The sequence below is a fragment of the Sander vitreus genome, chromosome 5, assembly GCF_031162955.1.
Source record: "Sander vitreus isolate 19-12246 chromosome 5, sanVit1, whole genome shotgun sequence".
NCBI lineage: Eukaryota > Metazoa > Chordata > Actinopteri > Perciformes > Percidae > Sander > Sander vitreus.
The window spans coordinates 28,885,979-28,911,350 of NC_135859.1; the positions used below are offsets into that span (position 1 = coordinate 28,885,979).

At 38.7% G+C, this 25,372-nt stretch overlaps 1 protein-coding gene across 1 annotated transcript in view; it reads left to right on the forward strand.

The window, feature by feature from the left end:
- dmrt1 (doublesex and mab-3 related transcription factor 1) overlaps window positions 1–25,372 on the forward strand; it is a 34,316-nt gene that overhangs the window by 1,048 nt on the left and 7,896 nt on the right. Inside the window, 7 exon segments of the mRNA XM_078251397.1 lie at window positions 327–501; window positions 2,446–2,603; window positions 7,367–7,387; window positions 7,389–7,463; window positions 9,565–9,573; window positions 10,519–10,708; window positions 13,594–13,596. Of these exon segments, the coding sequence (XP_078107523.1) occupies window positions 327–501; window positions 2,446–2,603; window positions 7,367–7,387; window positions 7,389–7,463; window positions 9,565–9,573; window positions 10,519–10,708; window positions 13,594–13,596 (631 nt within the window).

Here is a 25,372-nt window from a genome sequence, read left to right on the forward strand (position 1 = left end):
TAAAGCACAACCTGTGTATTGGTGTCTTGGTATGGCTGCACTCATAATATATACTAATAATTTAATTTTCACTAACATAATGAGTTAATTTTCATGTGCAGCAATTACATGATATGCATATGGCATCAGTCCTATCCATTTAATACACACTGCTTTGTTTTGTAAGTTAGAAAACAATAAACAACATAAAGAACTATAACACATAGTCAGCATAGTAGTAAACCAAGGGGGAAAGTTATTATGTTGGAGCATTATCTTTGCATTATTCAGTCAGTAGATATGCTAAGGGTAATGTTTTGTTTTTAATTTCCTTTCCTCCCCTTCAGGTCGCCCTGAGACGGCAGCAGGCTCAGGAGGAGGAGCTTGGGATTTGTAGTCCAGTGGCTCTGACTGGCCCTGAGGTGATGGTGAAAAATGAAGCTGGAGCAGACTGCTTGTTCTCCTTGGAGGGACGATCCCCAACACCAACCAGTACCTCTACTTCTTCTCATGCTGTCACAGGTGCGGTATTTCCAACTGTTATTCACTTACTGTCCTGCCTCTCATGTGTGTCACACTACTAATGTAGCTGACAGCTGGTTATACAGCTGGACAGGTGAGTCATTGTGTCCAAACAACAGCTCTGGGAAGTATGTAAAAATGATTTGGTGACATTAACATTTGTATATTCAGCATGGAAAGCAGCTGAAGTGGTAAACAGATTTAGAAAGAAGGCACGCTTTAGTTATCACAGAAATCTTTACTGTTGAAGGCTAAAATGAAGAGAAGCAACATGAAGTGATACCTTTGATGGGTGTGTGCAATGTAAACTGACAAAAGACCTAGTTTTTAGAATTAAATGTACTATGTCAGAATATATATTTTGTATATTATATGTGAACCGCTTTTGTAAATTATTAATTGTAGCTATTTAAAGTAGCATCAGAGCAAAGGATTGCCAGTGTTTATAAATTAGATAGATTTTTTTGACTTGAGTGAATTTGTTGTATGTTGAAATGAATTTCATAGATTGTGGACTGATCATTTTGGTCCTTTTCCTTTGTCCTTAAAAATCCCGGTGAACAGCTGACTCAAGACATGCTTCCGGGATACCCCTTAAAAGTTGTTTTAATTAAATCATTTCTACGAATTATTTTTCTAAACTACCAAGCTGCTCTTAAGTCTATACAACTGACCTATTGACAATCTTAAATTCAGAAGAATTCAGAAGATTATTTGAATCTGTTGGCTTTCTATAGATGGTCAAGTAAAACCATTTTATTTTGACCGTTTCTTGTAGAGAACATTAAAATCAGTGTAAACTAAAATTGCAAAAGTTTTTGTTTAACAGGCAACAAAGGCACATTGTTTTCAATCACTTATTTGGTGAGTTATATATGTACCTAGAAATCACTTTTAGATAGTAATTTTCAGTTTCAGGGTCAAAAAGACTGAATTAAGTGCACAATAAAACATTCCGCAGGACAATAATTCTTTTATAGATACACCAAATAAGAGATATATTCATGGGAAAATAAGTGAAAATTAAAGTTGATTTTGGTGGCAGCATCATAAAAGGGCATCCTTGATTTCTTGGCGGCGGTGGGGAGGCAGGCACAGATATCGTGTTCCCTGTCGGACTGATAGCAAATTTTTAGGAGGTGGAATATGACTGTGGTCAAGGCTGCTCATGTCTTCTGCTTTGTGTTCATGTTAGAATGGGTCTTTGGCTTGGCAACAGAGAGGAAAAGACTGAGCTGGAAAAAGGAGTCAAGCACTCTGTGATTCACTGATGACAAGAATTAGAACAGGGACAACAAATGTCATTATCTTTGGCTTCAGTGGTGCACAGAGTCTTCATTGTGTAAGAACGAAGGATCAGGGTCTGCCTGAGAAGAATGTGGCCTTGTTGATAAGGAAAGAACAACGGATGATGATGATGATGATGATGTTGTTGATGACGGTCATATTCGTCCTGATAGGGCAACCCACATTCCTGTACTGTGAAGGTGTGTTGTGTTAGGTCTGCTAATTTGACGTCAGAAACACCTGCCACCTGCAGATGGTGCCGTTGATCACAATTTGAGCTACGGGTGACTTGACTAGAAACATCTTGTAAAGATCACGTCTTCTTTTCCTATTAAATACTTGATTAAAATATCTAGTCCAAGCCTACATCTGTTTAGGTTGAATGGATCTTTGAAGATCGTTTTCATTGTTGATTGATTGGTTTTCAGCATCATTAAAGACTCAGCTGGGAAAGTAAAAAGCTAGAGCTTGAGCTCTGCTGTTGGATGCATAATTCATAAAAACAGGGTTAGTTTTACAAAAAAAACTAGTACATAAATGCATAAATGCAATTCTCAGACCCATATTTCAAATGTGATAATGATCTGAACATACTTTTGCCTCTGAAAAGATCTTTGTCTTATTTGCTGCCTTTCCTCCATGTGCGTGCTTGCCTAGGGAGTCGCTCGGCATTGTCCCCCAGCCCATCAGCTGGTGCCCGGGCTCATACTGAGGGATCGGCAGACCTGCTGCTGGAAACTTCCTATTACAACTTCTACCAACCTTCCCGCTACCCCACCTATTACGGCAACCTCTACAACTACCAGCAATACCAGGTGATTAGCAATAACCAGTCTGCTGTTCATCAGAAACGAGTCAAACTCTATTTAAAGCCTTTTTTAAGGGCTCATACTATGTATTTTACATGCTTGTCCTGTTGGTTGGTTGGTTACCTGCGTACCTTCAACTTGCCTCAAGAGAGGGTTTTTGTGCCATTGTTTTAAACCAACTGTGGGCGAGCACAGCAGGGGAAATTTGTGCGTGTGCATGTCTGTGTGCCTTAAAGCTTTAGTGTGTAACTTTTTTATATCAATGAACTTCCGTTGCATTCAAGCCATTGCCAAATGAGTTGATATCAAAGCTAATTAAAACGTATCGGCTCCACGCGACTCTCTCTGTATTTCTCAACATGGCTGTGTTCAAAATTGGTGTCGTCCAGCAACTTTCGACAACAATTTTGCAACAATAATTACCTCTTCTGAAGAGTTCATTGTGTTTTTTTAATCCTCCGTGTTCTCCTTGGCTACGTAGCAACTGTGTGGAGGAGGGGTGGGGGTGAAGCGCGATCACGGATGACTTGTGTCATGTGGATGCGCCGACAGAATTGTTGTCATTACTTAGTATTCCTCATGGGGGAGAAAGAAACTACGCACTATAGCTTTAACTACAATTTATAATCTTATTTATATTGTCCTCATACCTTAAAGGTTCAATGTGTAGGAATTTCTCCCATCTAGCGTTGAGATTATATATCAACTCTCTCGCACCACGCAGGTCAAAGTACGTATTACAGCTACGGTAGCCTTTGTGCTTCAAAAAGCCGGTCTCTTGCTCTTTTCAATATCCTTTTTCTTTTTATGGGCGAAGAAGAAGACTCCTATTCCTAAAATTTGGATTTTGAGTGCATGTTTCCCACACATAGACTAATTTGTGGCGGTGCGCCATACAATCAACACCGGCCACCACATATTGCGTTTCGTTATTAATTAATGTAAAAAAAATTTTTTAACGCTATTTAAAACACGTAGCGTATTTGTTCAGCTGTATTTCCTTTCCCTGCTCTCCTCCGTCTCTCTGTCACTCACGCGTCTGTCACTCACTATACAGATACACACACAGCCCCTCCCCTCTGTGCACACAGCGTCTGTCTCCATCAAAACAAGAGAAGGCGGCTGGCGAAATTCCCAAGTTCACGAAAGGATCTTGTGAACACCTTTACACAATCACACATTAAAAAGTCCTATAAAAAATATTTTATATTCTGAATACAATGTTGTCGGTGTGTTAATGTTGGAGTCCCGACCCGACTCTTAGCAAACAAGCGATTGTGCCTGCTTTAGAAAGTTAACTAGTCGTAAGTTTGCGGTAAAATGCAGTTGGGTTGTCGAGGTCAAAACACTATATGTAGCAGCTGTGAATCAAATAAACTTATTATAAATAATGTTATGTCATTTTTTTACTCTATACTGAATGTTTGCTGCTTCAATCCAGATGAGTATTGAAAAGTATTTTCCGCGACTGAAAAAGGCAAGTGTTGAGGATGAGGACCAGCCTGAACCGGAGGTATCAGTCTGAAACAGTGCTGAAAAGTCCCACCAGTGTAATTAGTTATGTTATTAATTTGTTTACAATATTTTCAGGCTTCAACCAGTGCTGCTCAAGCAGAAAGACAGGGTCAGGGAGAGAAAGAGATAGATTTGTGAGGCATTGAAGAAAGAGTAGGAGAGGAGGATAGCATCCAACAGTGTGTCCTCCTCAGTTTTTGATACTTAATTGTTACGAAAATAAGTATTTCTTTCTTCTTCACCCCCCCCTAAGTTGAACCCAAACCCAACTACCATTGCAACCCAGCACTGGAAAATACAAACATAGCAAAACAATTAAAATACTTTTGCAATATAAAGTATTGTAATTAAAAGGCTGAATTTTTAGTAACATCTGTTTAACATCTGTCCTGTCTCAGAGATGGTACAGTACAGTTAACACGAGTCATATTCAAGAGTTAGAAAAAACACAGAGCCGAAAACCTCTCCGCTCTGTGTTGAAGACGGACTGGTGTCGTGTGTGTGTGTGTGTGTGTGTGTGTGTGTGTGTGTGTGTGTGTGTGTGTTAGAGGGGGGACTTTACATCCAACCTGCTTCATGCCACAGAAACAGAAGATAAGCTTCTTAGCTAGGAATCACCTCAGCATGAACAAAACTTACTTTCTATTACCTCATCACATAACTTGTCACAGTAAAATGAAACTCATCAATCAGCGTGCTCAACTGAAAGGGATGAAAGTAGCACCGAAGTAACACCAAAATCATTTTCAATCAGCTCTCAAATGATCATTACACATGAGAGCAAATACCTTTGGATATGCATACACTTTGAAAATAGAGGTCACTGATTGTTTTTCTGTAAAGTTGGAGAAACAGGCTTGTTACCGGAAGATACCAAGGTACCGAGGTGTCCATGAGCAAGGCGCTCACCTCCATACTTTACAGGATTGTTGTTGTGTAAATAAATCAAACTAGTACCTTCAAAAGTAGTTTGTTCTGATTGGTTTACAGATGTCTGTAAACATGATCAGGACACCTCAAACATCGTTCCAATCAACACTTTATACCAGTTAACTCTCACCATTGAAACAAACCTAGCCATAAGCTGAAGAGACATCAAAAGTACTTCTTAAATTAAAAATGTATTAAAATGATTAGCGCCCTAGGTACCTAGTGGTCTGAAACCCATAACATAATGACAATGTCATTGGTTTGATTGCAATAGGTGCCTTTATTGCATTCTCTCGCCATGTTTTCTCTGCTGTCAACTATCAAATGAAGGCAAAGAACACAGCTAGGGTTGCAAGTAACAATTATTATCAATTAATCTGTTATTTTGTATTAATTTATAAATCATTTAGCCATCACAAGTTACCAGAATAAAAAAAAATTTTTTTTTAAATGTACAAATGAAACAAACGAAAATCAGCTACATAAATCGACACATTTGAGAAGCGGGAGCCAGCAAATATTTAGCATATTGCTTGATTGATTCGCTATAAAAATTAATTATTTTTTTTCGTCAAATGAATTAACTGACTCATCGTTTCAGCAATGATGAAAGGCATGCATCATCCTGGTATATAAAATAACAGACTTATAAAGCAAATTTTATATATAAAAAAGGGAGAAAGCATCACTTGATATGACAGTGATGTAACTGATGCACGTGTAGGCAACCTTATGGACATTAGAAGTTAATTTTCTTTGTGTCTGGAAGTGATTTATATAAACATTTTATTTCTTTGTTTTCTTTCGAGATGGATGAGAGTGTCTGCTTTAATGTTGGCACTTATGGTATAACGTAGGACACATTGGGGAGATAGTATCCCACCAACACAGACTCTTGGTTCCTCATTCACCCATCTGTATATTCACACTGATTTATGCTTAAATGTATCTCTATTGTGTCAAATGAGATGAGCTTGTGCGTGAAGCAAATTAGATCCATTACTCTCCAGTGATCTCAGATGAGGTGGTTTGTTTTCTATGAAGAACATTTGTCCACCCCTGCTCTCTCCTATCCACCCCCTCTCCGTTTCCCCAATAGCAACATCTAGTTTTGGGGTCACTGCCTCCGCTAACCTGGCAGCGCACCGCACAGCCTGAATTGCAAAGGTTAATGGTATTGTCTGTCGGCAGAGGAACAAGCCGCTATGCCTCAGCGCTCAAAGGAGAAAGTGAGCACATTAATGCTAATCAGTTAGCACTCTTTAGCATAATTTAGCCATCCTCCTTTGTGATTTATGATATTTTTAGTGAAATTGTCAGGTTTAGAGGGGTACGTGCAACGTTTATTCAAATTCAGGGACTACTTTTTTTGTATTTGCATGAAGAGCTGGTTGTTGGAAGATGAGTTTCAATTGTGCCAAAAAAAAACACACAGTTTCACAATTTATAACTAGAAAGCGATGGACTATTTCTTTAGAAATAAAAGGAGATGTTTGTTATTACCTGAATTTGAATAATTATCATTTATACTGGTAAAAAAAAAAGATTTTATAAGATCTCTTTATTAAGATTTCTTGTGTCTCCCCTGTCTCCTTTACCTGTCCTAAACCTCCACAATGTAATGGGTTATACTTCAATCTTTGCATCCCTTACTGAAGTGATTATCCTTGAGTTACTCAATTTTGATTTGTCTCCATATTTGCTGTTAAAGCACTTATCTCTGTGGTCTTTCTGCACTATCCAGAGAGCTGAGGTTTCTCATTGACTTTCTGTTAGTTTCTGAAGCTCTTTTCTCTGTCATAACAACATAATAATAATAATAATAATCTAGTGAAAGTGTACTTTACATATTTTTAAGAATTATTTAATTAAAACTAATTTTATTATTTAAATGGCAATTTTCGCCTACAACATTTTTAAGTTGTTTTGCTCTAGATTAGCCTAATGCTGGTTTCATTCAAGTGCTGTGCCTGACACACAGCGATAAGTTTATAATAACGTTTTTGTACCAGTTACTTGACATTTTACAGTTACAGTAGATGGTTTGCAGAAGATTTAGGTTAGTAGGTTTTTTTCCTCTGCCAACCTCTTTGAAACTGTTTTTGTAAATGTCATTAAAATAAAAAATGTAATCATCAAGCTAATCGTAACAATGGTGATTGTCATAATATAGTCATCTAGGTCTTGAGCTCTTCCCACAAGGAAACACTGTGGTCTTTATCAGTGTTAGGCCATCTACCTCCTCCTCCTCCTCCTCCTCCTTCTCCTCCTCCTCTTCCTCCTCTTCTCTCCTGTGCACTCAGTGGTGCTTGGCTGTCATGCAGGTGTATGATGATAATATAAGGGTGGTGTAGAGCTTCCAGACAGGAGATGGTGCCAGATAAGGAGAACTCTCAGGGAGGTTAGGAAGCCCCCCCAGGAGTCAGCAAGTTAGCCAGTGAGTTTGGAGGAAGGAGTACATATTGTTCTTATTATAACCTATTCCATAATGTTCCTGTAGGGCACACTTACAAGTTATTCTTATTTTTAATTACATTACTGGCGTTACTGAGTTGTTGTTAATCTCATGTAGCTAATAATGACTTTCAGTCCACAACCCACAACTTAAACTCTATCCATTCACCTCTGCCAGAATTGGAAATTGACATTTGTTTACCTATTGCTTAGTGCCATGAAAATGCATTTAGAAACCTGACCTGGGGATGTAATTTGCCATCAAGTCTAAGTTATCATGAGGTCATCTATGATTCTGACAGAGTTGCATGTGCAGAATGCCTCTTTGAATGTATTTCAGTGGAGAAACACACAAAAAAACTAACTAACTAAACTAACTAACTAAAAAACAAAATCCTATAGATGTGCTGTCAGATGCACTGTTTCGGCCTTTACCACTAACTCTGCTGATACTCTTTGTGTAACAGTATACAAAATGTATGTTTGAATTTGGATATGGCGGTCATTGTTCAGTATGATTTTAGTACAGTGGGAGAAACGTAAGAATTTCCTTTTCATTTATTTTTGAAAAACACTAAACAGTGGCTCACAGGCCAGTCATGGAGTAAAAATGAAGGCAATCAATCAATTGTATAAGGTCGAGAGTTAATCTAAAAGAAAACAAAAGGCAATATGTCAACAACATTGGGTACACAAACCAACATTATTGTGGAGCACAAGCACAGAAAGGATGTCATTTGTAAATAGTATTGTAGCATATCTGAAGTAATGAACACTCCCAAGAAACTGTTTATTGCTTTAGCCTTTGGCCGCTTGAACACAGAAGAGAAAGTGGTAGTAATAGACTCACTTTAGAGGTATTTCCACAGATAATGTTACCAGACATGGTTGATGTTGCTATAATTTACTGGAAAAAAAACCCATGACCCACCCAAATCGTAGATAGTATGAGAGATTTAAACCTTTTCTATAAGCACGACAAAACAAAACTTGCCTTTTTGTGAGCAACTTTTACCAAGCCAGTTTTGTTTGGTGCTGTATGTGTCCTGCAAACCGTAAGCTTAGTGCACTTTCAAGACTCCAGTCCAATCTCTATTGTATTTTTCACAGCCTAATGCAAGAGCTGAGTGTAGCTTAAATAACAGTTTATAAAGCTGTCGGAGAATTGATGGTGTGGACAATACGGATGACATATTACAGGCTGACAGAAATCAAATTCCATAAAAGTGAAATTGAAAACCCTCTGTGAGGCGGCCTTGCTGCTGAGTAGACAGCTCGTTTTAAAGTTTTCAGAGGACTGGAGAAAGCCAGCACAGCGTGTTGCAGCTCATTTTTAGAGCAAGACATGGACGTGTGAATTCAAACACTACTTATTTTCTGTCATATATTATTTTATCTCTATATTTCTTCCTGGCAGATTAGGTTGTTTAAAGTGTTGCCTGTAAATATCTGATGGCTGATTTGGAGGATTGTACAGTCAAGCATTATGTGAAGGGGGTCACAGAACAAAAGTGTTTATATTGTATTGTACATTTTCAAACCCTAACCCTATTTCAGAGCTGAAACAGTCAATCGACCGAAAATGGATTGGCATTTAAGTAATTTTTAAAGCAAAAATGGAAAACATTGCCTCACAAATGCAAATATTTGCTGCTTTTCTATGTCACATATATTATTAAATAGAATATTTTTTGGGTTTTGGGTCGGTCAGACAAAACAAGACATTTGAAGATGTCATGATGATGACATTTTAAATGCTTAACAATTAATTGTTTGACTAAAAAAGAAGAAAATAATTGTTAGTTTCAGCTCTATTCTAGTCTTAAAGTACCCAAACATAGAATCACCAAAACCCAACAAGGGTCTTTGGTGGATTTAGCAAGGTCTCCAGGAATGTGATGATTAGGATGTTGTCTATGAAATAGAGCTGCACAATTAATCGAATTTTAATCACGATCACGAGCGATATTTAAAATGCTTCATTCCGTTCATAGAACGCTCTGTATCAAAGTTTATTTTTTTTTTCCAAAGCTCTGTAAACCACTCTGTGATCACGTGCCTCCATGAGCCAATCAGAGTTGTTCCCTGCATCGCACAGCTTAGTTTAGATGTTGACAGTCACAGAGGACAGAGTAACGTGAGGAGAATTCCACAACAGATAGCAGTCGGTCATAAGTCGTCACGAGGTTTACCAGTTGACCAGTAAACGCAACATTTTGTCCGGTCTGTGTTGTTTTTCAGACAACAGCAGTGACCAGTGCTAGTTTTAGCGGCAGACTGTTGTACGTCCCGCTGTTGGAATCCTCTACAGTGAAATACAGTCACACTACACCGTTTAGCTGTCAGCATTTTAGCCGTGTTTAATCCAGTTACTACTGTAGCTAACGGTAGGCTAACGTTACCTGCTGTGTAACGTGTTATTAGTGTTTAGTAGTGTGACATGTAGCGATGTTTCTGTTGCCTCTAACGTCTGTTTTGGAGCATCAGAGCGTAACGCAGACATTTAAGTGGCACCGTAATCCGCGTTGCAATTTCGTCCGGTAGATACCGGGCACCGGTGCCCTATTGGCTCCGGTGCCCTATTGGCACCGGATTTTAACATGCGCCATTAATGTGAACAGAAAATTGCGTTGCCTATATCTTTTCACGGCAAACGCGTATGTGTGGAAAGCGGTCGCACAACAGCTGAAATGGCATACTCCTTCATAGTATCCTTCAACAAAGGAGGAATGTAGCACAATATGGATGTATTGGCAGGAATGTAGCACAATATGGATGTGAAAGCCGTTATAATTAGCCTATGTAACAATAACATTTGTTTTGGTTAAAATCAACAAATACAATACAATACAAATATAAAATCAACACGATTAATGATAATTAATCGTGATCAATATATTGATCAAAATAATCGTAATTATCATTTTGGCCATAATCGTACAGCCCTACTATGAAATACAGCACATTAAGGGAATTGTTTCTCCTTTGTGCGTAAAATAGTTTTTTGTTGTTTTGTGTGAAGCAGATGCCCCATGGTGATGGCCGCGTGTCTAGCCACAACATGTCCTCTCAGTACCGCATGCATTCCTACTACCCAGCAGCCACCTACTTGAGTCAGGGCCTGGGCTCAACCACCTGTGTGCCACCCCTCTTCAGCATCGACGACAACAACAACAATAATAACAACAACTGCTCTGAGACCATGGCAGCCTGTGAGTTATTCACACACACACACACACACACACACACACACACACACACACACACACACACACACACAGTTTTCAGGCCCCATAAAGTTTTACCCAGACTTTATCAACGATGTAGATTCAAGGGAGGATTGCCCTCAAGTCAAGAGTGCCATAAAATGTATAAGATAAAATTAGTCTAAAGTGAAGTTTTTTTTAAACTTTTACTATGCTTTAACTTTACTTTTTTACTTTACTTCAAATACAGAACTGTGTCTGTGCAGTAGGTCTGACTCAAGTTCAAGTCATGTGTTGCATCAACTTTCAAACTGAGAATTTAGGAAGGAAGAAAAGCTACAAAGTTAGACTGCTTGTATCTTATGTTATCTTTTCTGTTTAAATGATGACAGAAGGTTTGTTAAACTTATGATCAGCTCTTCAGCCATAACCATATAGCATTTACAGGCATCAATGGAAGTTAAAAACACACATCTTTTGACTATAAATTGCAGCGTCACAGAAAAAGTAATCAATTTTAAAACAACCACAAAACTGTCAAAGAGTTTCTTTTCGTCACATTTAAAGATGAAGTAGATCTGATCTCTGATCTCTGACAACGCAGCAGTAGATTTCTGGCACTCCACGCCTCCAATCTTAGATGGGAATCTCAACTGAGCATGGGTTCCTGGATTTTCTGCCTTTCCCTGTAACTGTAAATGTGGGTAAATCAGAAGCATAGTGCTTTTATTTGTGCTAAGTATTTGTGGAACTTTGCAAGGAATGCATGTAAGTATACGATGAGAGTGAGATAATTCAGCACAGTGTAGTGTGAGAGAAAGGAGGATACTGGGCTGATTGGCATACCTGTTCAAACTAAACATGACGGGGATTTAAAATCTTGAATGTGTTTTTCTTTGTGCACTATTTTTGTTTTAGTGCACTTCAGGATGAAGGATGAATACATTTAAAATTGCAATTCAGTGAGACATTTTCTCTCCATCTTTGGTGCATTCACGGGCTGTTTCAAAGGTGTTTTGCGAGCACAGATTGCAAATGGTGGCATTCTGTTTCACAAATGATTGTCACTCACAAATTGCAGATACACTTGTAGTAGTAGTTTGTTGTTATAGAGGGGTATAGTATAGGCTTGCAAGTACTGTGTGGCATTTGCTATGATAAGTAAAACATGTCAAAATGAGTGCAAGAGGAAATTATCACATGTTGCATCCCTTTCCAATAGGGGCGCAAATGTGAGTGCTGACCCTGGGCATCTGCTTTGTCTGTTGGTGTATTTTAAATCATTGACAATAAACTTTAATACCAATGCAGACTACATCTACAAAAAGGCAAGGAAGGAAGTTACTGCTTACACCAACTATTCTGTTCTCACTGTTTACTCAAAGTAAAGGAACCAATTTTAAGCCCTAATTATTTAACTTTTGGATAGTCTGGGGATGTTAAATTGATGTTGTTTTAGTGCTCTATTTATGAAAGATGACATTTTGAGATTCCAGTTTATGATTTATTTTCTGTATTTACCTTTTGGAGGTGTAATGTTTAAAAAAATATTTTAAGAATACTGTTCTCCATTCCACAAATGTCATAGTCTCGCTTTGCCAGACCTTCCTCCACAGCGCTGCTGAGGAAGGTCTGGCTAGTCCACACAGCATTCCGGGATGGGAGAAAAACATGCTCTGGTTTATTGGCATTTCTTTAAAACAATCACAATCGTCTTGGGCGGCGCTAAGCACCAAGGAGAGCCATGGCACCGCTGCAAAGTAGCCTCAGGAAGGAACTTGTTTTGGTGGAACGTGTACGTTCAAAAGTTGTTTTAGTCACGCAACAGAAAACTCAGATTGGACAGATAGTCTAGCTAGCTGTCTGATTTACCCTGCAGAGATCTGAGGAGCAGTCAACCATAGTCGACATAAATCATCCAGAGTTTAAAATTCCAACACAATAATGCGGTAGGGTAACGGACATCTGGCCGAAAAGAGTGAAATCCAGAGGAATTTCCGGCGGCAACTGAGCAATCCCGGAAGTGGAACGTCGTGGACATAGACTACAATTGTCCTAATTGTTGTTGTCCGCTGATTGGCTAATTTACAAAGTGTATATGCATATTCAAATGAAATGCTGTTGATGAATATATTAGCACCAAGCAAGTCACTATGCTGTTTTTCGAGTTGCCCTCAGATGCACCCGTCACACATCAGGTGTGCAGAGATATTTTTCAGTTACATGAAGCCCTAACTGTGCAAAACTTATATAGCCTATGGTAAAATCAATCTTTTTCTTCTTGAAATTACCAACTCTGTCTGGTGTTACTCTGGTTTGTCAATGGAATGGGTTGTGATTGACAGAAGGCAGTGCTGTTATAACATGCCTCCTTTTGTTTGGAATTGAATGGGAGTAAAACAAGCCTAAAGGTTTAATACAACTAATTTATTATTTAATTATTTATTAATTATTTTATTAATTAATTTATTATTTATATCTTTAATGATGTATACAAACAATAAATCAAAATCACAATCATAATCAAAATACAGCAGTTTGATTAGTGATCTTACCACCCAGCACCCCAGCAAGTATTATCTGCGTGGGACCATAAGATAATTTTTTTTCAGGAATTAAAAGATTAAGTTGATTTGTTAAACAACAGTGGTTTTGTATATTATCACTCATTTATAAAGGACATAGAGGAAGAGCGCCATTAGCACACTATCAACATCCTTTTTATAGTGAAGAAGACTGTAAACACCAGCATCCCAAACCTAAAGACCCCCGCATCTCCCCTCGTACCTGTATTTGTTTATTACTTTAACCTGTTTGTTTCCTGTGAGGGTCCCATGTCAGCCTGCTGCCGTGATTCTCCATGCTCCATTACAAGATAACAACACTCACAGCGGGTGGTCCCACATTTGGTGTCAGACTCTTAACACCAGAGAAACAAACTGCTTAAATCAGTGTTTTCTTACAACCATTCTGACCCCTTAAAAACAAGCAATATATACTTGCAACACACACAGGTTGTATATTTTTTCTGTATTTTTTAATTAAACAGTGATTTTCTCTTTTTACCCTAAATATAATTTATATCCTTTTTTAATATGTTGAAAAATCAAAGCTGATTGTATATGACAGGACAGGGATGAAGAGTATTTCGAGCATCTGAAATTAAACAAGTCTCAGTTATATATATTCTACAACAGGTCAAAAATATTAGACCAAAACAAATCTCACATTGTACACTCAACAAGTTTCTTTGTTGATTTTGCACCTATTACAAAATTGAGACACTGAGAGAGAAAAATTGTTCAACATTGCGTTTGAATAAGGCACCCTAGTATGTATTACCTTTGAACTATTAAATCTTGCCTAATGTTTACAGAACATGTATGGATTCAGGCTAATGGCATTATACTTTTGCTATACTTATACATTTGAATACTTTTTTAGGCATAGACGTATAAATCTATCCTGTATTTCATAAGAAAAGGGCAAATATTTCAGCCACAGTAGAGAAAAGTAGAAAAAAAGTATTATTTTGCAGTAGAAATATGGGAGAGCTGAAGGATGGCATTCCTATAAAAAGATTTGGACTTAGTCAAAAGACTTATCAAAGAGTCAGTCCAAACATTGGGTGCCCACTTGGTACGACCACTGCCAAATCCAGTGTGTGGGTGTGTGTCTTATCTAAACAGGAGGCTTCCACTGACTGAATGAATCAGATGTTGTGTGAGAAACATTTTGGAGGCTAGTCCTTTCCCTTGTCTGTACAGTTGTCTGACTGTGTCCTTGATGTTGTTCCAAGGCTAATTCATATCTTATCAGCTGTGTTAAAATAACTGTAGGGTTATAAGCATGTTGTTCTTGTGAGCATCACATAATTAACTTTTTATCTTACGTAATGTGGCTGCAAAAAGGTACTGTAGCTTTTCTACTTTTTTATTTTGGTACTACTGAGTTCTTGAATTACTTGCTGAATTACTGTATTTCACATTGGTTTAGCTGGTCTTATCCAGAGTTGTTTTTTTTCAATTAAAGTTGAAACAATTAGTTTAGTAATTAATTGAAGTCAAGCAACAGAAAATTAATTTGTTTTGTCATTTTACCCAGAAATTACCAAACATTTTCTCATTTTTCTTTATTTTGTTTTTTCTTCTTCTTTTTTTTAAAGATAAATTAATTGTCTCATTTTCTCAATTAATTGTTTAGTCTACAGTGTGTGAAAGACATAATGAAAATGTCCCTCAAAAGTTCCTAGAGCAGTATAAGTATCAAAGAAGACGAAATTTGCAAATATTCACATTTGAGAAACTGGAACCATTTATGTTTTGGCAAGTAAATACTTTCACGATTTATCGATTATGAAAATAGTTACTTCTAAATATTCTGTTGATCGATGAATCGACTAAATGCCTCAGCACTATTTTGGACTGTTGGATAAAAACATGTAATGTAAAGACGTCGTCTTGGGTTTGGACATTTTCACTTATTTTCTGACCATTTTCTGACTTTTCTTAGGCTAAATGACTAATCAGTTAATTCACAGAATAATGAGTAGGTTGATTGATAATGTAAAGTTGCAGCCCAATTTCCCAACTCCCTAAACCAGCTAAAGTAAGAAAGGCACGCCAATATACAGAATATTGTCCTGGTCATTGATTTAATTTGACATTTGCTTCAGCACATCAAAATTTAGCCGCATCTGCTTTTAATCTTTAAACTGTTTTGCTTCGACCGAACATTTCGTGAACCTCCAGATCATCCATGAGGAGGAAATAGCTGTGAGCTCTGAGCCTACCTGCCCTCCCCTTCTACCTGGCTGACAAACAGCGCCTCACCAGATTTATCTCCCTCCCAGGATAGGGCTAATCAGTTGGCCAAATACAGAGATCCAAATAACCTTCAGGAGTGCCACGCTGTCCTTTCCCCTCCTCGCCTCCTTCTCCTCCTCTTCCTCCCCCCTCTCCGCCCTCCCCCTCCGCAGGCCCCGCTGTCTCCGCAAAATTGCCTTCTGGAGTTAGTGAGCGGGAACAGTTAAGATTTACAAACAATGATGAAGCTTGTCATGCGTCTTTCTCCATCCGTCACGGCGGGCCGGGCGGAGCTGTGGGTAGAACCGTCCTGGTGTTCTTCATAAAAGCCAGCTCTCTGTGAAATACGCCCCCGGCCGGCCTGTTTACTGCCCCGCGCTCGTCAGCAGCCCCGCCGCCGTAAATCGCCGAGCGGGAGGTGACAGAGCAGTCTATCAAACTCCCACCCCACCTCGCTGCCCTCCCAACATCTCACATCACAGCGCTGCCCCCCCCCCCCCCCCCCCTCTCCTCTCCCCTCCATATATACACACACAAAGACACACACACTGTTTCTCCACAAACACCTGCCCCACTTCCTCACTAGGAGGCTCAGATGAGCTGCCCCAAAAGAGTTATGGCTGTTTCAGTCTTACAGGAGACAGCTTCAAGCCGAGTCTGTCTGTGTTTATGTTCTTTCTTTTTTTGTCCTTGTCTAGACTTTTTTCAAAATTCAAAACTGCTCAAAGTTTGTCAGCACAGCAACTTTCCTTTTACTTACTTCTTACTTTTTTTTTTTTTAGAAAACAAGATTTATACTAATGTCAGACCTCAAAATCGAGCGCCGCCGTGCTGGCTATACGTTTGTCTGTTTTGTTATATTGGTGTCAGCACGGAGCGTACAGTAATTTAAATGCAAATCAGATTGTTGAGGTATTGCAGATGTTAATCCTGCTAATCGATAGACCTGTGTGAGCCCATTAAGTTAGAAATCCATTACTATCTTTCTAGATGATATTCTATTGATTTTTCTTGCTTAAATCTATACTGTACTGTACACCAAAGTGAGTTACTGCGTATAAAGTTTGTCGTTTCAGGTTCTCCGCCTCCTCTGAAATAAAAAGAGTAAAAAAACGACAGAGAGATTGGCATCAGTAAGTTTCTTTGTTTCGTGTGTAAAATGGGATTTACCTGCTTTCAGATCAGATTACCTCAAACTCATACCCACATACTCTCTTACACACAAATAAACAGTAAAGGAAGTCCCTTCAAGCGCACACACACACACACACACACACACACACACACACACACACACACACACCCTGCATGTACTTGCGCACACACACACACACACACACACACACACACACACACACACACACACACACACACACACACACACACACACACTCAAGGCTAGACTCATTCTGGAGATGTCAAAAAGGCCTCTCACTCTTTTGGATTTATTAAACCCGAAACAAATCGGTACTTCTAACCCAAGAGGTGACCTTTTCAAAGGAAGTGCTGTTTTTTGTCACCTCAGTACATGCCCTCTGTGTTGTTTCGCTACCTGAGGAAAGCAAAGGCTAGAAGGTGTCTCTATTGGTTTGTGATGAAATGTTTTAATCTTGACAATTAATACTGTTTTTTTGTAAAGTGTTTTACTACTTACATCGTTAAGTTGTAGTACCTCACGTATCCCATTAAGACTGGGCTAAAGTTGGTTCGTTCAACATAATTTCAAAATAAAGTTCGGACCATCTTCAACATATTCATTTGAATTCTGATTCAAACACTGATAATATCTTGCCCAAGTCATTGAAAACAATTTAACTTTTCAACCAACTTTAGGCAGGTTTTAATCTAAATCCTAATCCTAAACAATCACTGTGTTCACTGGGATTGGCTGCATGGCATTTTCTGGAAGTCCTTGCTTAAATATGTTGTGACTATTAGTATTTCTGAGATTGCTCTAATGAAATCTTTGCTCAGTGTTGACGTTGGACAGGAAAGATGGAAGATGAATGGAACACAAGGGAACCTGTGTAGTAAACCCCTGGAATTCCCCTTTTACATTAGAGGTTTATAAAACTTCATTCATAATTAATAAATCAATGTTCTTTTGATTTTATCACTGTGCATCCATTAAAATATTCCTGCTGGTTTGTACATTCGGTAAATTACAAAATGTCTCTTTTTAATGAGAAAGATGAGACAATGTGGCAATAAACAGATTGCACAGTTTAAGTTTTTTGTACTTGATATCACCTTTTCTCAAAAAAAGTTCAGTAAACACTACACAGTTGAAAATGTATCAAGATGTTGCAGTTTGAAAGGAGCGGTGTTGCTACATTGTAAACTCTTAGAGATATCTCCGGAAGGTTAATAAATCCCAGAAAATATTCAAATTTCTTTGTAGTTTTTTCAGAAAATGACTTGAGGTAAAGACTTCAATCTGTAAGTAAGAGCCAGCACCGGAGAAAGTGACCCTGCTGGGGCCCTGTCAGGCCCCAGAGGGCCTCATTGAATGTGTGGGTGATTGAGTGTCTCTCCTGGTTCTTGGTTACAGTTGGAAAGTAGTGTGCCTGTCAGATTGTCTTCCCCACCCTGCTGTGCTGCTAAGTGTCCTGCTAGCCTCTGGGGCCTGTGGATGGGCTAAATACCAGTGTAATTGTCTGCTCAGGGCACAAGCACCGTTGTAATGTGTTGTACAACACCACCATTAACACAGGCCTGGGGCTGTAGAGACATTAAATGGCCGGGACTGTGTAGTTTATGTCCTCTTCCCCTTACTCTCTTTCTCTCTCTCTCTCTCTCTCTCTCTCTCTCTCTCTCTCACTTACACACTAACACACATACTGTCCAGCTTTGAGGGACCTGACTGGGAAATGAAACGTGATTCTATTGACTTCTGTTTTATCTTATGCCGTCTTTTGTACAGCAATATATAACCATCAAAGGTAGTGTGAGTTATTTCAGTCTGATGTCCTGTGTCTGCAAATGTAGGTATGTTTGTTTCTGTAAATGCAGTATGTGCAGAGTTAAGTACTGATTGTTTCTTAAGTTATTAAGTTATCTTGAGAGCTTTGCTTGAAAAATGTATATTTTAATGATGCTAACTTTCTCTTTTTATTGTCCAGGCACTACAGTATAATCCAGATAAGAGAAGATTTGAAAGAAATTCAGATATTTTTTATCTAGGTTACCTTTATCTTACTGTGCCATCACAAAATTTAAAAGCAGCAGTGTTATGTTTGTGGACTTTTTTTGCCTCGCAGGTTGCCCTAAACATCTAATTAGTTAAGCATTTTGGGGTTACATTCAAGACCTGCATACACTAAGCTGAAACCTACTGAAATTTGGTCTTCATATCATTTAATATATATTGTGACTTACAGGTGTCAATGTGTAGCGATAATATTTCCCTAAGAAGATGGTAGAATTAATGTTTAAGAAAAGGCAGTGCTCTTTTTAATTAGGATACAGTGTGCATTTATAATAAAGCAAATCATAGCATTTCTAATTCCTGACCTCCGTTATGGGAAGTACGATAACTGATCTAATCTAACTGTATGTCATTTGCTAATTTCCAGGTTTTTCTTCCTCCCTGACCCCCAACAAAAGTGAACAAAATGAGTAATATCCTTATCTGAAGGGGTTTCATGGGTTTTGTCCTTCAATTTAGACAAATTACTGTCCAAACTAATATAACATTTAAATTCCTAACATTTGAAAACATGTTTATCGCATAGGGTGTGTATGTAAATGTAATCTGCATGTAAAATACTTACTTACACACTCGCGTCTCTACACATGAAGCTGATGTTGTTTTCCTGATATCTTTGTACAAAACAGACTTGGTTAGTTACGGTGCTTTCCTACCTAATCATGCTCTTGTAGTCACTTTCCCTACGTTTGTTCTGAGCAGCAGCGGCGGTGGCTCAGCGTGGATTGACGAATGGTGTTGCCTTGGCAGCTCTCTGAAACAGCTGAACGACTTGGATAAACATATATGGCAGCTTTAGCACCCACAGGAGGTGTCCTTCTTTTCATAGCAATATATTTCACTCTTCCTGTGTCCTTTACTTTGGCATTTTTCTTACCCTGTCGACTCACAATTAATCTCTTGTTTAAACCATAACGATAGAAAAGTCCCGCAAATATTGATCGGGTTGCCTCAACTCATTATTGCATATCCATAACTTTTCGACGGATCACGTCAAAAAGCGATAGACTGACAGGCCATTTTGTGAGTTGATGGGGCACAGTAGCCGAAATGGAGATTTAGCATAGGGACGAGGGCTATGTCACGCCTCCCGGCAGTCATCTTCATCGGGGACAGATTGGTTAACAATGCAGGAGCAAAGGTTCCTCTCTGCTTTATTAGCCTTTGACCCCAACACTGATGCCTTCTGTCAGCCTGCATCGGCCCTCCGTTCTATTCAGCTCTACAGCAAACCAATAATGACCATTTAAGTGTTTTCTGACCTCCCGTAATGGCTGCAAAACACACTGCATCCATTTGAACAATAGTCTCCACAGCTCTTCATTTGTGAGATGAAAGAATGAGAAATATGTGGAAGATTTAACTTGCACACACATGAACTTGAATAGTCCTCATTCATGATAATGCAAAAGCTATTATTTGACTCTTTATTTAGTTCTTTAATAAGGGTGTTTGATGTGGCTTGAAATTAGTAGTAGCTCAGGTTTCACTACCAGGCTTACTGTAAAAGCAGTGGTCACAGTCCCCTGTGGGCACTCGTAGCATTTGCTTTACCACCACCAGCAATATTTCAGAAGCCTTAACTCGTAAGTGAAAATGCATTTGGTTGGTTTTAGTAAAACCAAATGAGATTTTTATTAAGAAGGAAAGTTACTTTACACAGCAACTGAAAATGTTGCTGATGATCATTTAATGTGACACAGATTAGTTTTTTTTAAATTATGAAATTTCCAACCTTGTCTGCTTAAAATTATGTTTATACAACATTTTTTAATGGAATTATGCCCAAATTATGGGTGTTGCAGCATCAAAATATCAGACACACATCACACATACAGAATATACATGAAGTAAAAGGATACAATATACATGAAATAATAATAGGATAGAATATAAGTTTCTACAAGTTGGGAATAAAAACTGTACAACTGTTTAACTAGTATTGATAAAGCTGTAGGTAAACAAACCTATTGTGCAAGTTGCAATTAGTGCAGTTGTGATGTCTATGAGTCTTCACTCACTGTCACTGTCTGTCACTCTTATCTGTCACTGTTACTAGTGGCGAGGCTGTAGGGATGGCAGTGGTGGTCGGTCCACCACTTTAGTCCAAACTGAAATATCTTAACAACTATTCGATGGATTACCAGGAAATTCTATACAGACATTCATTATTCCTAGAGGATAAATCCGAATTACTTTGGTGGTCCCTGTTTTTTTTCCTCCAACACTGCCAGCAAGTTAACATTTTCACTACTCCATTGAACTAGCTCAACATCTGGATTTCCACAAGATTGTGGAACTGAAATTCATGGTGCCCAGTAGATGAAGCCTTGATTGATATTTGTGGTTCAGGGTGAAATATCTCCACAACTGTTGGGTGGATTACTGCGCATTTTGGTGCAGACATTCATGGTTTTTGGAAACAATGGATACCTTATCTTTTCGGCATTGCAGTGACTTCCTTTTGTCATCAGACATCGGTTTCATCATAAATGTTTTGCAGAATTAGGAGTCATTCCAAAAAAGTCAGATATGAGCAGTGATTTGAAACTGAGGGTGAAGGTCTGCGGTGTGAACATCAGCTGAGGGGCATGAGTCTCCACTGTTCAGCGCTCAGAATTTAAAGCCTGTCTGCTCTTTGACTGAGTTTTCTGGGCCATTAAGTCCTGCTGCTGGCCTGATGATGAGAAGCCAGACGCCTATATCGTTTCTAGAGAGGAGAGCGTCCATCTCTACAAGGGTCGTCCTCAGTTGGACCCCCATGGGACCCTGTCAAACTGGCCAGGGCTGATTTCTTTAGACACAGTTCGTATCATTTTAATGGGAGACATTTAATCCCAGGCCAACCTTGTCATGTGACAAGCAACTCTTCATTTCTAAGATTGAATTTTTGTTCCCATGATGATAGCCTCCACTAAGTGCTCTTGTCCCTCACAGCACTGACAAATTCATACAGGTGATTGTTTTCTTTGGTAACTTGCAGGTTGTGCATTGAATACTGTCACACTGAGCAATTTCTAGACTGTAAGACATGGTTGAATGCTCTGGAAAGGCTAAATGGACCTTTAGTTTAGATTATTTTGTCAAACTTTTACACTTGATGTCACATTGTGTTCAAAATCTCTTGTGGTTTAACTACAATAACAACATGCAGCTAGCTCTGTAGCAAGTGTGTCAACATAATGAATTTATCATTAATGTCCTTAATAACGTACATGAAATTACTGTTTCATACACTACTCAACTTCTTTTAAAACTTAACTACAAAAAACATTTCTTGGACCTGGCTTTGTGCATGGGGGTATTTGTCATGTTGAAACAGGAAAAGGGCCTTCACCAAACTGTTACCACAAAGTTGGAAGCATACTGTTGTTTAAAGGGATACTTCACCGATTTAGCATTAAGCTTTGTATCAGCAGAAACACGGTAGTATTTTTGAATGACCGTGCTTCCCTCCCTCATGTCCCCCTGAGAGGGGAGATCTCTGTATTGTGGGTCTGGAAAAATGTATACCGATGACGCAAAAATCGTCGTTTTACGTCATCGGTATACATTTTTCCAGAGGCAAAGGACTACAGCCAGTACTTCCGCATAGCCCATAGGGGGTTGGACTCTGGGCTTTTTCCGGAGATTGCCGAGGTAAAAACGAGTGTCAGCCATCTTGAATCATCGCTTAGCTTCTCAGCAGAAACAGATTTATTCATCCTGAAGGAAATTTTAGAACAACAATTATGAGCATTCAAACTACCGCACACGTGTACCAACGGGATACATTGGTACAGATCGGAGAATATGCAGGACACTTTATTACAGACGGAATACTCGACACAGCTTCGCCCGCCTGCTCTGGCCGGTAAAGGGACATCATCAGCGGGGAACGTTGAACGAGTTTGCGGGTGGAAAACATTAGCCGGCCACCTGTTCCATCAATCCTGCTTGCAAGTGTCCGCTCATTAGACAACAAACTGGACTACATCCAACTTCGACGAAACTCCCAACACAAGTTCAGAGACTGCTGTGTTTTTGTTGTTGTGGAAACAATTGCTGTATCGGACTATCCAGCTACCAGGCCGGCTGGTCTGTCAGCAGGTAAGACTAGCTAGTGGAGGTGAGCTGTGTTAACACGGACTGCCTGGTGCAGAAATGGGGGTGCTTGTATCCAACTAACTGCTAACTGCTGGTGGAGTTTGTGACTGTTAAATGCCGACCATTCTACATTACACGCAAATTTGTATACTCGGTGATGCAGCCCACCAAGCGCTAATGCTAGTAGCTAGCTATGTGTTAGCTGAACTTTACGGAGCATATCATGTGCGTGCACTAACTAGCCTGTTTCGTATGTCGTTTTTATATAATGTTGTTTTCATATATTTTAATTGTGTAACCAATTGAGCCACGGTGAAACGTTGTTTCATGTATATGGTTGAAATGACAATAAAACACACTAAAGTTGAGTTGACTGTCTCACTGTCTGTCTGTAACGGTAGGCGTGGCTTGGGAGTAGATGCTAAAGCAGCGAAGCAAGTGCATTCTGGGATTTGGTGTCTTTCATCCACATGAGCCAAAAACACATTTTCTGGCTTTTCTCAGCCTAGAAGCCAGCAATTTCTTAAAGAATTTTACATTTCTACTACATAAGTGACCCAGTTTAAAGATATATTCATCTTTCCAACGGTGAAATATCCCTTTAACATATCACTATATGCTGGTGGTAGCATTACGTATATTAATTTGAACAAAAAGGCAGAGTCCAAATATTGAACAGCCTCACTTCAAAAGTGCGCAAAAAAATGGATGCCCATGTTTCCATGTATTATATTTAAGATAAAATACATAATCAGTCATTAAAGTCATTGTCAGAGCAAAAAGTTCAGTACAGTAACTCACATCATAGTTAATGCAGAAATGTGTGTGTGTGTGTGCATGCGTGTGCATGCGTGTGCACGCCTGTGTGTGTTTACTTAAGTGTTATCTACCCCTATGACCCTTGTGTACGGTGGATGAGTGTAGAGTATGAAACCCACAGAAAGAGCTTATCCCCGCTTCATCAGACTGAATTACCATCTCCTCTCACATCTGGGCTTTTGTTCCCCTCTTTGGCAGCAGCAGAAATGATTGCACCTTCATTCACTCCCTCCCTCCTTCTCTTAACAGGACAAGTGGGAGGTTAAAAAAAAGCTTCCTTTTGTTATTCCACACAAAGACTGTTTAATAGTTTGGAAATCTTATATAGAGTGCTGAGTGACTGGGAAAAGGTCAAAAGTTCATTCAGCAGAATAAACTTTCTTTCAATATCACCAGCAGGTAAAGTTGGTCTTGTAACAAGCTTTTTTTTGGACACAGCCTCAACCTGAAAATAGACTCTGTATTACACAAGAGCTTTTCTTTTCATGGTGTTCACAAGGAGAGAATTATTACCCCTCACAACTGTGTGTCAGCAGAATTGTACTATAACAGCTGAAAACTCAAAGATCTCATATTCAAATTGTGGGACTGGAATTGGCAGTAGTTAGGTGTCTAAAGACCTTTAAAACAAACTTCAACATGTTGGTGAAGTTGGTGCCAAAAACTCAACAACTTCATTACGAGTGACAAAGGTTTGTTCCCAAAATCATTGCTGTAATACTATGGTTTTAGGTGTCATTGGCAGTGGTAGAAAGTAGCTTTTTACTGTACTTAAGTACAATTTGAGGTACTTAACCTAAGTATTTCTATTTTTTTTACTTTCTACTTCACTAGATTTCAGTGGGAAAGAATGTACTTTTTACTCCACTACATGTATTTAACAGCTACAGTTACAAATTACTTTTCAATTTAAGATTTTACATAGAAAAAAAACATGTGGTCAGTAGGGGTGCACGATTCAGAAAATGTCACGATTCGATTGAATATCGATTTTCGATTAAAAAAACGATTTACAGTATGTAAATGTAGTTACTTTTCCCATGTGATTGCAGTAGACATACAATTTAAAAGAAAAGAAACACAACAAATTAAATGTAGTTTGATATTACTTTATATGTCTTTATACAAAAATAAAAAACTTTTGCAACTAAAAACTGCAAAAGTGCCAAGCTTTGGCCAGCTTTCAAATACATTTAATTCAATATTCAATATGTATAAAACTGTTAAATAAAAAGAGCTTTTATATTTAGCTTTAAAGTGCTGTACTCAGATCAAACAAAAAATACTGCTAAATATGGTATAAGGAGTACTTCAGCTACCAGGTTGACTGTTGAAATGTGAACTTGACTGTGCACATTGAACACATTGCCAAAGTTCTTTTTAGAACTGTGGCAACTACAGTCCATTCAACAGAACTTTTGTGATGTGTCAGAATCACATAATGGATACACATTTAGGTATGTGTGTGTGTGTGTGTGTGTGTGTGTGTGTGTGTGTGTGTGTGTGTGTGTGTAACCAATTCATAGTCCACCACTGGCTGGAATCATTCATTCATTACATTCTTTTGCAGAAACAGAAGCTGGTCTATGTGTTTTGGAGTGAGCATGCGTCGCTGTGCAGTTACGATGTCTCCGGCAGTTGAGAACACTCTCTGACGCAACGGTGGGAGTTTAGAGCATTGAAAGAGAGTGCATTGGTTGACTGGCATGTTAGGAGGAGGTACTTTAGGTTGTTGTTTGTCCACATCTTTAA